At 49.0% G+C, this 14,189-nt stretch overlaps 1 protein-coding gene across 2 annotated transcripts; it reads left to right on the forward strand.

Annotated features, from left to right (window-relative positions):
* Positions 1–6,094: 6,094 nt before the first annotated feature.
* On the forward strand, positions 6,095–13,779 carry SIGMAR1 (sigma non-opioid intracellular receptor 1). Of its 2 annotated transcripts, none has more exons than XM_084979894.1 (4): positions 6,095–6,330; positions 6,476–6,676; positions 6,811–6,903; positions 12,112–13,779. In XM_084979894.1, exons 1-4 carry the CDS (start codon positions 6,180–6,182, stop codon positions 12,165–12,167), a joined length of 501 nt encoding a protein of 166 aa, XP_084836020.1. In that variant the 5' UTR covers positions 6,095–6,179; the 3' UTR covers positions 12,168–13,779. The 2 variants fall into 2 exon arrangements, with proteins under 2 accessions (XP_084836020.1, XP_003130701.1); XM_003130653.5 differs by lacking the exon at positions 12,112–13,779 and adding an exon at positions 7,686–8,761.
* The last annotated feature ends 410 nt before the right edge of the window (positions 13,780–14,189 follow it).

Consider the following 14,189-nt stretch of genomic DNA (forward strand, 5'->3'; position numbering starts at 1 on the left):
GCCCAGCCCCGCCCCGCCCTCGACGATTGGACAGCCACCAGCACGTGACTGCCTGGAAGGCCGCCCCGGGCACCTGGGGGCGGGGCTCAGGACTCATTGCTGCAAGGGGGCGACCTTGTTGATCCCACCCCACCCTCGGGCTCACGCCGGTACTCCTGAAAAAACTTCTGTGAAAGCTGCTTACTATAGATCGCGGATGCTTACAAGATTTCTTTCGTGCATTAAGTCATTAGTTGGTCATTCACTCAGCAAATACTTACTGAGCATCTACTAAGTGCCAGGCACCTAGGCTCCATGTGGAGCAAAGGGATGGCCCTGTGTGTACAAGTCAGGTGTGGTCTCTGCCCTCCCAGAGCTTTACATTCTAGGATCAAGTGAGGGTATGTCCCTGGATCCATAATCACCTCATTTACCAGCTCAGTGGCTCTGGTGGAAGAAAGGCAAGGGGTTGGGGGTGGGGGTCTGTGGGATTTAAACTGCTTCAGCTAAACCCAGGCCTCAGGTACTACCTGGAGGAATAGAAACGTCACCATAACCCTACCCTATCCGCACCAGTCAACAGAAATAGGTTTGCAGAAAAAGGGCTAAGTAACCATATTCTCTTTTGTATGCGTGCACACACATACACGCGCACACAGAACAAAAAGTGGTCAGGGTAAGACAGCTACAAGAAATCTGAAAAAGTGGGGTGGAAAGGACAGTCAGTAGTTCCAGTCACCATCTGGGTGGGGTCAGGGGTGTTTCTTTTATATACCCCATTCCCTTCAACTTTTCCTTGGATCAAACCAATTGGCTAACTCTAGGATAAAATTCAAATGAATTCCTCACCTGGCACTTTTATTATTTATTTTTTATTTATGTGGCCACACCCGTGGCATATGGAAGTTCCTGGGCCAGGAATCAAACCTGTGCCACACTAATGACCAAGTGACAATGCCGGATCCTTAACCCACTGAGCCACAATAGAACACCCCTGGCACTTTTAAACAATCATCTAAATATTGCCTGAATCTCCTTCCCATTTCACAGAAACTGCAAGGTCACCCAGAGGATAAGTGGCCAAGCTGAGATTTGAACCCAAGTTTCCAGGCTCTTCCTGATGCTCTGAAATGCTGAGACTTCAGAAAGCCCCAAGATAGAGTTCCTGTCATGGCTCAGCAGGTTAAGAACCCAACTCATATCCATGAGGATGTGGGTTCAATCTCTGGCCTCACTCAGTGGGTTAAGGAGCCGACGTTGCTCTGGGCTATGGTGTAGGCTGGCAGCTCTGATTTGATTCCTAGGCTGGGAACTTCTATATGCTGCAGGTGCAGCCCTAAAAAGGAAAAATTTTTTAAAAAGATCAGGTCTATCCCTGAAAAAAAAAAAAAAAAAAAAGAAAGAAAAAAAAAGAAAATTTACTGAGCTAGGAGATGGGCTGTAGCACTGAGGTCCCTCCCCCAAGCCAGACCAGGACAAGTCAGTTTTTGCTGTGCTCAGATGTAAAAACTGGGTCGTAGGTCATTTACTTTATCTCTGCCCTAGGGGCCTCAGGCTGGAATCTAAAGAGGCCACTTGGTAGGAGAAGGGAGCGGGGAGTTTTACCTGTCTCACTGGCTGCTCAAAATATAGGGAAGAAAGGGGATAAAAGATGTGCTTTTGTGGAAAGGGAATGCTGCCTGCTGTTCCAGTAAACAATAAATGTTGTCACTGCATTACCCACCAGTCACTCCCCAAAGGTGCACCCTGAAGGAAATTCAGGATGGAGAAAAATAGGAAGCATTATTGGTTTGGTTACTGGCCTTAGATAGTTAAGATACATACCTAAGGAATAATTTCAGTGAGCTCGGATTCTTGTGCCTTCCCTTACCTAGAAAAGTTTAAAATCATTAACTTAAGCTGTCTATATTTATGATCAGCAATAAAACAACTTTTGTTGTTCAACTATCTGGTTTTTCCCCTCCAGCAAAAAAAAAAAAAAAAAAAAAAAAAAACCTCCTATATATCTTGGCTCCTCCCTTGTATCTTGGGAGAAGTTCCTCAGAGTAATCTGAGAGGCCCTCTCCCAGGCTATGGCTATAGCCCTTGGTAAGGTTAAGACGTAACTCGCAACTGTGTTTTTCTTCAGTCTACATTTTCCACTTTCTCAACTATCCTATTTCTTTTTTTTTTTTTTTTTTCTTTTGGTCTTTTTAGGGCCACACCTGCAGCATATTGAAGTTGCCAGGCTAGGGGTCAAATCAGAGCTGCAGCTGCCAGCCTACTCCACAGCCATAGCAACATGGGAACCAAGCTGAGTCTGCGACCAGCACAACAGCTCTCAGCAACGCTAGCTCCTTAACCCAGTGAGCGGGGCCAGGGATCAAACCCGCCTCCTCGTGGATGCTAGTCAGGTTTTACTGCTGAGCTGCAACAGGAACTCCTGTCTTTTGTTCTTTGAGTGACTGGATTTTGGAGGCAGCTCATTTTCCTAAGAACACCAGTGCTTCAGTACCACTCTGTGGATCATGCCAACTCACTCCTGACCCCCTTCAGAAATATCTATTCAGGAACATTTCCAAACCTCTCCTCTTTCTGTGTCTACTCGAGGTCACTTTTTGGAGGAAGAGGAGAATGACTGAGATGGGGCTTACCCAGCTCTCTCCCCACAAGATCCCGGAGGTGTGACCTCTCCTACAATATCTAGGGGAGATGGCTGTGACCGCCCCCACCCCCGCCACAGTCTTCATTCCTCTTCCTGGGGTCACAGACTCTCTTAAGGTACAAGGGATATTATTTTCTTTTCTTTTAAATAGTGTGTGCTGGAGTTTCTGTTGTGGCTCAGATGGTTAAGAACCCAACTAGTATCCATGAGGCCATGGGTTCGATCCCTGGCCTTGCTTAGTGGGTAAAGGATCCGGCATTGCCATGAGCTGTGGTCACAGATGAGGCTTGGATTCTGCGCTGCTGTGGTAGGCCAGGAGCTACAGCTTAAATGACCACTAGGGGTGTAGCCCTAAAATAAATAGTAAATAAATAAAGTGTGCTGGAGAAGCTTTTTGAAAGACCAGGAAGGGGAGCAGCAGGCCTAGACAAGACTCTGCCTAAAACAGGGGGGCAGAAGCCATATTTTTGTGCTAGTCCCTGCTACTCGAGGGGTTCTTCAAGAATAGTCAGTTCAGGAGTGTCACAGAAGCCAGAACAAATTGAAAAAAAAAAACCATGTTCCCTCAATCCTTCATTTTCCTCTAAATAACACTTTCTCTTTATTACCAGTCCATCCTAAAAAGAAAACAAAGAAAAAGAAAAAGAAGTTCCCTGATAGCCTAGTGGGTTATGGAGCCAGCATCATCATTGCTTTTGCTTAAGTCACTGCTGTGCTGAGGGTTCAGTCCCTGGCCTGGGAACTTCTGCATGCCACAGGTGTGATCAAGATCTAAAAAAGAAAGTTGAGGAGTTCCCGTCATGGCTCAGTGGTTAACGAACCCAACTAGTATCCATGAGGACGTGGGTTCTGTCCCTGGCCTCGCTCAGTGGTTAAGGATCTGGCATTGCCGGGAGCTGTGGGGTAGATCGCAGACAGGGCTGGGATCCCATGTTGCTGTGGCTGTGGTGTAGGCTTACAGCTACAGTTCCAATTAAACCCTTAGCCTGGGAACCTCTGTATGCCGTGGGTGCCACCCAAAAAAAAGACCAGAAAAAAAAAAAGTTGAATCAGTAATGATACCTAACTCTTATGCTCTCTCCCTCCTAAGTTTGGTCAGGTTTTCCGACTCTAAAGGCCTCATTTCTCCCTGGCTCCCTTGCTGTAATTCCTCCTGTACCTCTAAGTGAGCCCTGTAGAGGCCAAAAGAAAAAAGGCCCCAGAATCACTAGCCATCTCTCCCTCGGCCTGTGTCCTATCTCCTGATACTCTGAGCTGCAGATTCTATTCTTCCCAAGGAATTTTAGCCCAAGCTCAGGTTCCAGCCCCTCAAATACTCCATCTTCCCAGCCTCTACTCTTATCTGCACAGTACACTGTAACATATCTTTTGCTCTGTAGCAGTCAGGGTAGATAATCTTAGTTGCTATAACAAACAGCCCCCAAACTCAGTGGCTTAGCATCACAGTCCATGTGGAGGAGAGGGGGGAGCTCTGTCCCAAGCAGCATTTGGAATTCTCCACTAGCTAATCGTATGTGACCATGATAATAGAGAGAGAATATCAAGTATTTCACGGAAGATTCTAGAAGCCAGACCTGGAAGTGTCATACCTCATTTCTATCTATACTTCATTGGCTAGAACACAGTCATACGGCCTCACTAACTACAAAGTAGACTGAAATGTAATACGGCTGCCCAAGGCAAAATGGATGGATTTGTGAATGTATAGCATCATCTCTGCTACATGCCCCTACTGAGAAATCCAATGACCATTTCTCATCATTTTATAGGACCATTCAATTATATTTGACTGTGTTGATCCTTCAATCCATCACTCTCATGTGTGAGACAACACTCTTCTAGTTCTCTTCTCCTTTATTTATATAACACATATGACACTACATGCCAGACACTAAATTTTTTTTTTTTTTTTGTCTTTTTTAGAGCCGCACCCAAAGCATATGGAGGTTCCCAGTCTAGGGGCTGAATCAGAGCTGTAGCCACTGGCCTACACCACAGCCATAGCAACACAGGATCTGAGCCCCATCTGTGACCTATACCACGGCTCCCGGCAATGCTGGATCCTTAACCCACTGAGCAAGGTCAGGGATCAAACCCAAGTCCTCATGGTTACTAGTTGGGTTTGTTAACAGCTGAGCCACAATGGGAATTCCCAGACACTAAATATTAATGTACTTTTTTTTTTTTTTTTTTTGGCTGTACCCACCACATATGGCAGTGACCAGGCTGGGATCAAACCTGTGCCTAAGCAGTAATCTGGGCTGCTGTAGAGACAATGTCGGATGCTTAACCCACAGTGTGGGAACTCTTGAAGGTGTGTACTTTTATTCATCCCCTTTTACAGGTGGGAAGACTGAGTCACAAATAGTTTAAGTAACTTGTCCAAGATCACACAACTAGTAGGTGGCAGAAGCCAGGCTTTTAACCCAGTCATTCCTGTCCAGAGTGTCTTTCTGTTTGTTAGTTAGTTAGTTAGTTAGTGCTTAGTTAGTTAGTTAGTTTTAAGAATATAACGTTAGGAATTCCCGCTGTGGCTCAGTGGGAACCCCACTAGTATCCATGAGGACGCGGGTTCCACCCCTGGCCTCGATCAGTGGGTTAAGGATCCGGCATTGCTGCGAGCTCTGGTATATGTCGCAGACCACAGCTGGCGCCTGCAGCTCCAATTTGACCCCTAGCCTGGGAACTTCCATATGCTGTGGGTACGGCCCTAAAAAGACAAAATAATAATAATAATAACGTGAATTTATTTTTTAAAAAAAACTTTACTGGAACAGAGTGTCTTTCTTATCACTGCACCATGCTGCCTCTTTTCTCTTTTGCTTCTGTTCTTTATCACTCCCTGGCTGGCGATAACCTTCGGCTGGTTTACAAAGGCCCTCCTCTCACATTTTGGGCTTCAGAATAAAGAATGAATTGTCGGTCCCCAGAAGACCCGGCGCTGTGTCTCTCCTCGGTGCCTTTGCTCTTGGAGTAGGGGTAGGTCTCACTGCTTCAACGGAATAACCTTCCCATCTGTCTTAAAGACACTGCTCAAGTGTCACCCACTCCAGAAAGCCTTCCATAACGTTCCCAAGTTGAGGAACCTCCTCCCACCTTCGGTGCTAGCAAAGGCGGGCCTTAAGCATCACAAGTCCCGGAAGGCTCTGCTTCCGGGCTTGCCTGCTTCACCAGTCAGTGAACTCCGGCAGGACAGTCCATTCTGAGCCTCACTACCTTCCCGCTACCCGCGAGCAGGACTGCACTAGAAGAGACTCAGACTAGAGCACCCAATACCCGCAGCTGGAAAGGCTTGACCCCGCCCCCTCGCCTGATGCGCACGGCGTCGCCCGGCCTCTCGGTGCTCCCGGCTCCCCGCTCCTGCCGAACTAATGGTTCAACCCGGGAGGCGGTGCCCCGGTGCTCCAACAGTTCCGATTGGCCAGGATGAGCCGTACCACGGCCGTGGCGGGGGAACGGGTCGTGGACCCTGAGCCGCAGACCCGGAGGCAGTGAGGGTCACAGCCTCAGGCCCCAGGTTCCTTTTGCGCTGCGCTGTGCCAGGCCCCTCGCGAGAATGCAGTGGCCCGTGGGCCGGCGGTGGGCATGGGCCGCACTGCTGCTGGCGGCCGCAGCTGTGCTGGCCCAGGTGGTCTGGATCTGGCTGGGCACTCAGAGTTTCATCTTCGAGCACGAAGAGATCGCGCTGTTGGCGCGGCAGTATGCTGGTGAGCGGGCGGGTGAGCGGGTGAGTGAACGGGAGGAGGGAAGCGGGCTAGGGAGGGCCGGACCGAGCTAGAGGTTCCGGGGGCACCATTCCCCAGTTGGAGACCGGTGCTGGCCCAGACTTTGTTACTCTTCTGTCCCCGCCAGGGCTGGACCACGAGCTGGCCTTTTCTCGGCTGATCGTGGAGCTGCGGCGGCTGCACCCAGGCCACGTGCTGCCCGATGAGGAACTGCAGTGGGTGTTCGTGAACGCGGGAGGCTGGATGGGCGCCATGTGCCTTCTGCACGCCTCGCTGTCCGAGTATGTGCTGCTCTTCGGCACCGCCCTGGGCTCTGGCGGCCACTCGGGTCAGTGCTGGAGGCGGGCGGGTCTGGGAGGCTGAAGCTGTCCAAAGGCCCATGCCCTCCTTTTCTGGTGTTTGGCCAGGCCATGGGATGGTTCCGATACCCTGATACGCGGTGTCCATTTGATTGTCCCACAGGGCGCTATTGGGCTGAGATCTCAGATACCATCATCTCTGGCACCTTCCACCAGTGGAGAGAGGGCACTACCAAAAGTGAGGTCTTCTACCCAGGTGGGTAGGGTGGCTCTGCCAGAGAGGTGGGTCTCTTCATTCTGGGTTGCCTGTAGTTGGGGGAAAGAGCCATAGCCTGGAAAAGGAGTGCGTTAAGGAGGCCCTCCTCCTGTTCCTTGACCCCCTACATGAGCCACAGGTGGTTGGTTGAGGGTCACTGTGCCCCTGTTGCTTTCCTCTATCAAAAGGAAACAAAAGAGCTTCCTATTAACTAGGTCTGATTTTTATCTTCTAAGACACTCTTTTCCTCATGGAGTATTCCAGCAGTTGCTGGGGAGACAGGTAATTAGAAATGCTCTCCTGCCCCCAAAGAGAGACAGTTGTCTTCCTTTTTTTGTATAATGAAACGTTGGGACTTCTAAGTAACTTTAAGGTTGAAGATTACAAGCATGGCAGGCATTGTAACCAAACAGCTGTATTTCTCAGAAAGCCTGGCAAGTCTTGAATTTACCTCTCCCTGTCCAACAGGCCCAGCCCAAGTTTAGTTAAACTTCGGCTTGACCTGTGTGAGACTTCCATGACTCCCAGACAATAGCCCAGGGCCAGGTGAGGCTTTGCCCAAGAGAGGACATGAGCCAGGTGATGCCAAGGAGGAGAGCTTAGTCGTGGCCATCTTGGCCTTTTAACCCTCCAGATAGGCAACCAGGCTGGTGAGGTTAGGCTTTTCCTCTCCTGAAGCTCCCTCTCCATTCCCTACCTCTAGACGGCCCACAGGCCAGGGAGGTGGCAACAGTGGAAGGGCAGGGCCAGGGTCCTCATGTGGGTGCTCCCTGTGCCCCCAGGGGAGACAGTGGTGCACGGGCCTGGCGAGGCAACGGCTGTGGAGTGGGGGCCAAACACATGGATGGTGGAGTACGGCCGGGGTGTCATCCCATCTACCCTGGCCTTCGCGCTGGCTGACACCATCTTCAGCACCCAGGACTTCCTCACCCTCTTCTACACCCTCCGAGCCTATGCCCGGGGCCTCCGGCTTGAACTTACCACCTACCTCTTCGGCCAGGACCCCTGACCAGCCAGGCCTGAAGGAGGACCTGTGGATGGACAGGAGCGGGCAGGCCCGCACACATCCACTTGCCAGAGCCCATGTGGAAAGACAGGGACACACAACACACAGATACAGAGTTCCTGGTGTACAAGCAGGGCCACACACATGCTTTATACAACCATAGAGACTCATGGGAACATACGGGACACACAGACACTGACTGCTGTGGATATGGCAGCATCACGCATTCGCACCCATCCAGAGAGGGAGCCCCACGTATACCCAGGGGGCCAGTCATGTTTCAGTGTACACCCACAGGCTCAACTCACTAACTCAGGCCTTTCCAGAGCTTCTCTGCCCCTAGTCAGGGCTCTGGAGTTAGGGATGGGGTGGCAGTCACAAACTGCCTGGGTCTGACCCTTCAACCCAGCAGCAGCTTGGGGTGGGTGGGATGAGGGAGAAGAGGAGCTGCCTTTGGAGGCTCCCTTCACCTGCAGCCATGACGCCCTTCCCCTTCATCTCCTTGTCCTCACCATATGCCTTACCCTAGTCTATTCCCCTGCTATGCAAGTCCCCTTGTGCCTGTCCCCCACCCTCCGAACCAAGTTATCTGGAAACCAGAATAATGCAGAAATTGCTGAGGTCGTACTTCCCCCCAGAGTATGATGGGGATGGGGAGGCTGGCCTCAGCGCAGGGCCCACTGGGAGAGGACCTGGATAGGTGGGCCCAGGTCCAAGGGGCCGTGGCTGGTCTAGAGAAAGCCTTGTCTGCCCACACACACAGACCCCCATCGCAGTTTCCAGACACTGCCCTTGCTACATTCTCTGTCCATCTGTCTGTCTCTGTTAATAAAGACCTGTTGAACAGTTTCATTTTTTCGTGTGTCTGAGCAGCAGGTAAAGAAGCTCTTAACTCTTGGGGGCCTCAGAAAGGCCTCTCCCTTGCTGCATATGATTCAGTTTATGACAGACTTTTTCCCTATATACTTTAGTGTTTCCAGAAATCACCTAGCAGGCTCGTTGATGCTGCAAATGATTGTCCCCATCAGTTCTGAGTTGAGGCCTCAAGATTAGCAGGTTTAGTAAGATTCTCTACACCAGGTTTGATTTAAGAAATTTAGGGCGGGAGGTCCCATCGTGGCTCAGCGGAAACAGATCTGACTAGTATCCATGAGGACACAGGTGCAGTCCCTGCCCTTGCTCAGGGGGCTAAAGATCTCGTGTTGCCGTGAGCTGTGATGTAGGTTGCAGACAAGGCTCAGATCTGGTGTGCTGTGGTGTAGGCCAGTGGCTACAGCTCTAATTCAACTCCTAGCCTGGGAACCTCCATATGCCGCAGGTGTGGCCCTTAAAAAAAAAGAAATTTAGGTCTGGGTGAGGTGGTGCACATCTTGGTCTTGCCTTTGCCTCTGCCAGTAGTGTTCTGGAAGCAGTCCTGGGCATCCACGCCCTGGATGACCACGGGGTGGCAGTGTGCAACCACTTTTGAGCTGAAAGGCATACTCATTCTCCATCTGCTTTTTTTCTGGGTTTCCAGACTATCATCTACCTCCACCCAAGGCAGGAGTTTCCTGCCTTTTCTAGGACCCTTTCACTTCTGTGGGGGCTCCCAGGTATGTGGAGCAGACACACTCTCTGGTGGTGTCTGAGGTAGTGGGTGCTGGGACTAGGGTGAGGCAAGAGGGGTGCCAAAGTTGCAGATTCCCAGGGACCCTGCACTGCCTCACCCTCCTGACCCTCCTCTGAGGTTGAGCAAGGCCTCTCACTTCTTAGGACTTCCGGTGTATTAAAAACGGAAGGAACATAGTTATAGAGAATGTCTACTCTGGGAGTTGCTGTCATGGCTCAGTGGTAACGAATCTAACTAGTATCCATGAGGACACAGGTTCAATCCCTGGCCTCGCTCAGTGAGTTAAGGATCCAGCGTTGCCGTGTGAGCTGTGGTGTAAGTCACAGACACGGCTTGGATCTGGCGAGGCTGTGGCTGTGGCGTAGGCTGGCAAATGTAGCTCCAATTCAAACCCTCTATGCCACAGGTGTGGCTCTAAAACGACAAAAAAAGAAAAAGAAAAAGAATGTCTATTCTAAAAATGTGATATTCTAATAAGCAAAAATACAAAAGGCTACATGTATAACCACCTGGAAACAACATCAGTCTAAGTTTGTGGCTCAGAATGAATGTGAGGCCCAGGCAAGATGGCTGAGCTGACCCCACCACCACCACGTTGTCCATGACGGGTCCTAACTGGGGTCTCTCCATTGATCACATGATCACACGTTGCATAGTCAAGCCTCGGGATATCACCCACCCTTTAACCCAGCTTTTCCTCTGAGCCCAGAGCCCACCTCTGTTAGGGATGCCCAGCTCCCTTTGTCCTTCCTCCCTTTCAAACAGGACTAGTCTCCCAGACCCTTCCTCATCTCGCTAGCTAGGTCGAGTGGTTATTTCTTCTCACTTCGATATGACACAATTAATTACTCCTAAAACACTCGGCTTGCAAGACACTACTCTTCCTTCACTGACTCCTCTGCTAGATTTCTTTTTTTCTTCCTTTTTGGTCATTCCTGCAGCATGCGGAAGTTCCCAGGCCAGGGTGAAAACCCAGGCCACAGCAGAGACCTGAGCCACTGCATTGACGATACTGGATCCTTAACCTGCTAAGCTAAGAGAGCTCCCTCTTTGGTCATTCTTGCCTCGTCAACCTAACTTCCCATGCCTATGCTGTTCTGAGGTGATTGCAACAATTTTTTAAAGTTTTATTGAAACATAGTTGATTTATGGGAGTTCCCGTCATGGCACAGTGGTTAACAAATTTGACTAGGAGCCAAGAAGTTGCAGGTTCGATCCCTGGTCTTGCTCAGTGGGTTAAGGATCTGGCATTGCCGTGAGCTGTGGTGTAGGTCACAGACGTGGCTCGCAGACGTGGCTCGGATCCCGCGTTGCTGTGGCTCTGGTGTAGGCCGGTGGCTACAGCTCTGATTAGACCCCTAGCCTGGGAACCTCCATGTGCTGTGGGAGCAGCCCTCAAAAAGGCAAAAAAAAGACCAAAAAAAAATAATAATAAAAGAAATATAGTTGATTTACAATGTTGCAATGTTGTAATAATTTCTGCTATACAACAAAGTGATTCAGTTATACATGTACACACATCTATTCTTTTTCAGATGCTTTTTTCATATAGATCATCACAGAATACTAGGTAGAGTTCCCTGGTATTCTGCTCTGCTGTACAGCAGGTCCCTGTGGGCCAGTCATTCCGTATATCACAGTGTGCATATGCCGATTCCAAACCTCCAATCCATCCTTCCCCCTCCCCACCTGTCCCCTTTGGTACCTATAAGTTTCTTTTATACCAGTTTTATTGAGATATAATTGACATATAAGTTTCTATTAGTTTAAGGTATACAATATAATGATCTGATAAGTGTCCGTATTCTGAAATGATTACCACAAGTTTAGTTAACATCCATTACCTCACACAGTTACATTTTTTTTTTCTTTTGGCCTCACCCCAGGCATGTGGAATTTCCCAGACCAGGGATCAGACCTATGCCACATCAGTAACACCAGATCCTTAACCTGCTAGGCCACCAAAGAACTCCTAGGTTAGCCTTTTTTTTTTTTTTTTTTTTTAGATTCCACATGTAAATGAGAACATAATAGCATTTGTCTTTATCTGATTATTTCACTTATCGTTCTGCCCTCAAGGATGAATGAATAAAGAAAATCTTACACAGAAATATGCTTACACTCACGGAATGGAATATTATTCAACCATAGAAAAGAAGGAAATCTTGCCATTTGCAACAACATGGCTGGATCTTGAGGACCAACTGTTTGTCTTTTTATTTTAATTTATTTTTTTGTCTTTTTGCTATTTCTTGGGCCGCTCCCGAGGCATATGGAGGTTCCCAGGCTAGGGGTCCAATCGGAGCTGTAGCCACTGGCCTATGCCAGAGCCACAGCAACGCAGGATCCGAGCCGCGTCTGCAACCTACACCACAGCTCACGGCAACGCCGGATCGTTAACCCAATGAGCAAGGCCAGGGACCGAACCCGCAACCTCATAGTTCCTAGTCGGATTCGTTAACCACTGCGCCACAACGGGAACTCCCTGTCTTGATTCCTAATTTTTTTTTTAGAGGTGTTTAATTGTGCCTTTTCTTTCTTTTCTTTCTTTCTTTCTTTCTTTTTTTTTTTTTTTTTTTTTTGATCTTTTTAGGGCTGCACCTGCAGCATATGGAGGTCCCCAGGCTAGGGGTTGAATTGGAGCTATAGCCGCTGGCCTACACCACGGCCACAGCAATGCCAGATCCAAGCCTCGTCTTGAACGGCAACACCAGATCCTTAACCCACTGAGCGAGGCCAAGGATCAAACCTGCATCTTCATGGATACTAGTTGGATTCCTTTCTGCTGAGCCTTGATGGGAACTCAATGATTCCTAATTTTTTTGTCTCAACCTAAACTTCCTCTGAGGTCCAGATTCTGATATCTGACTGCTTTCATGTCCATTTGCCGTATCTACTTGACCAACTAATTGGCATTTCAAACTTTAAATGTTCAACGTAAACTGATTTCTCTCCCAGTCTTGCACTTCTTGCAGTCTTTACTGCCTTGGTTAAGGGTACCTCCACTTACCCAGCTGCCTCGGCCCAAAGGCTTGGAGTCATCTTGGATGACTCTCATTCTCTCACATTCTACATTCAAGACATGAGCAGGTCCTTTGAACATCTAACCACTTCTTTCCACCTCCACTGCTACCACCCTGGTCCAAGCCATCATCATCTCTTTCTTGCCTGGATTTCTGCCATGGCCTCCTAATTGAGCTTCATCCTGTGTGGAGTGTTCACACAACAGCTAGAACCAGACATTCACACTCTGCTCAGACAATTCCATTGGCTTCCCATCTCATTCACTGCCTTTCTCTGCCTCTGGGAACCTACTCCAAGATCCATGTTATCTCTGACCAAACATCCAACTGTTCACCTTGGCCACTATGTTCTAGCCTAGTGGCCCCCTTGCTTTTCTTCTGACACATCAAGCAAACTTCCACTTCAGGATATTATGCACCTGCTGTTCTGATTGCTGTGCTCTTCCCTGGGTATCCCCACAGCTCTTGCTCCCCTCCTTCAGTTCCTGCTCAGTGAGTCCTTACCTTAACATTTGGGTAACACAGTCCTTCTGTGTTGGTCTTAAAATACCTCCACACAATTTTTGATGCCCGTCCTTTTAAGAGGTGAAACCTAATTCCCTTCCTCTTATAGGCTGGACTTAGATACTTTTTTTCTTTTTTTTTTTAAGGGCCACGCCTGTAGCATATGGAAGTTCCCAGGTTTGGGACTGAATCAGAGCTGCAGCTGCCAGCCTCTGCTACCACCACAGCAATGCCAGATCCAAGCCGAGTCTGTGACCTACACCACAGCTCATGGCAATACCGGATCCTTAACCTACTGAATGGGGCCAGGGATCAAACCCTCATCCTCATGGATCCTCGTCGGGTTCATTACTGCTGAGCCACAACAGGAACTCCTAGTTATGTACTTTTAACAAAAAATATGATGCAGAAGTGACAGTGTGTGACTTCTAAAACTAGGCCATAAAAAGCTTTATGAATCACCCTCTGGGGGAAACCAGTTGCCATGTTGGTGGACACCCAGGCGTGAGGTCCTCTCCTATGGAGGGATCCACCTGGGGAGAAAAGCCTGACAACGGCCATGTGAGCGGATCGGATCCTCCAGTCCCAGGCACATCTTCAGCTGACTGCAGCCCTAGCCAATATTTTTACTACAACCTCAAAAGAGACAGCCAGAACAACTCAGCTAAGCCACTCTCGAATTCCTGAGTCACAGCATTGTGGAAAAATAAATGTTTGTTGTTTTAAGCTGCTAAGTTTGAGTGTAATTTGTTGCACATTCGTAGGTAACTAATACATTCTCTCTCTCTATTCCCCTCAGCACATTCTTGCTCTTCTGCATTTTACTTATTGCCATGTGACACATTATATACTCCCATTCCTGGGATTATGGCCATTATAATCAGGACTTTGTTTTATTTACTCCTGTGTCCAACAGAGCTTCACATAAAGTAGGTGCTCAGGAAGTACGTGTTGGATGAATAGAAGTCTAGTCTGTCTCTGTGAGGAATAGGATGGGGGGCGGGGGGGGAGCTATGTGTGGGTATGAGACAGCCTTTCCTCTTTACCGATGGAGAGAAAGGGAGAGAGCGAACCCAGGTTCCAGGCAGGTTATTCCTCCCCCTCTGGCCTTCCCAGTTGTGCTCTCCTGGCCCAGACCCCAAAG

This window comes from Sus scrofa, chromosome 10 (genome assembly GCF_054392235.1).
Source record: "Sus scrofa isolate SSC_HxYL_T2T_F1_AM1 chromosome 10, Sscrofa_HxYL_maternal_Yorkshire_Landrace_v2.0, whole genome shotgun sequence".
NCBI lineage: Eukaryota > Metazoa > Chordata > Mammalia > Artiodactyla > Suidae > Sus > Sus scrofa.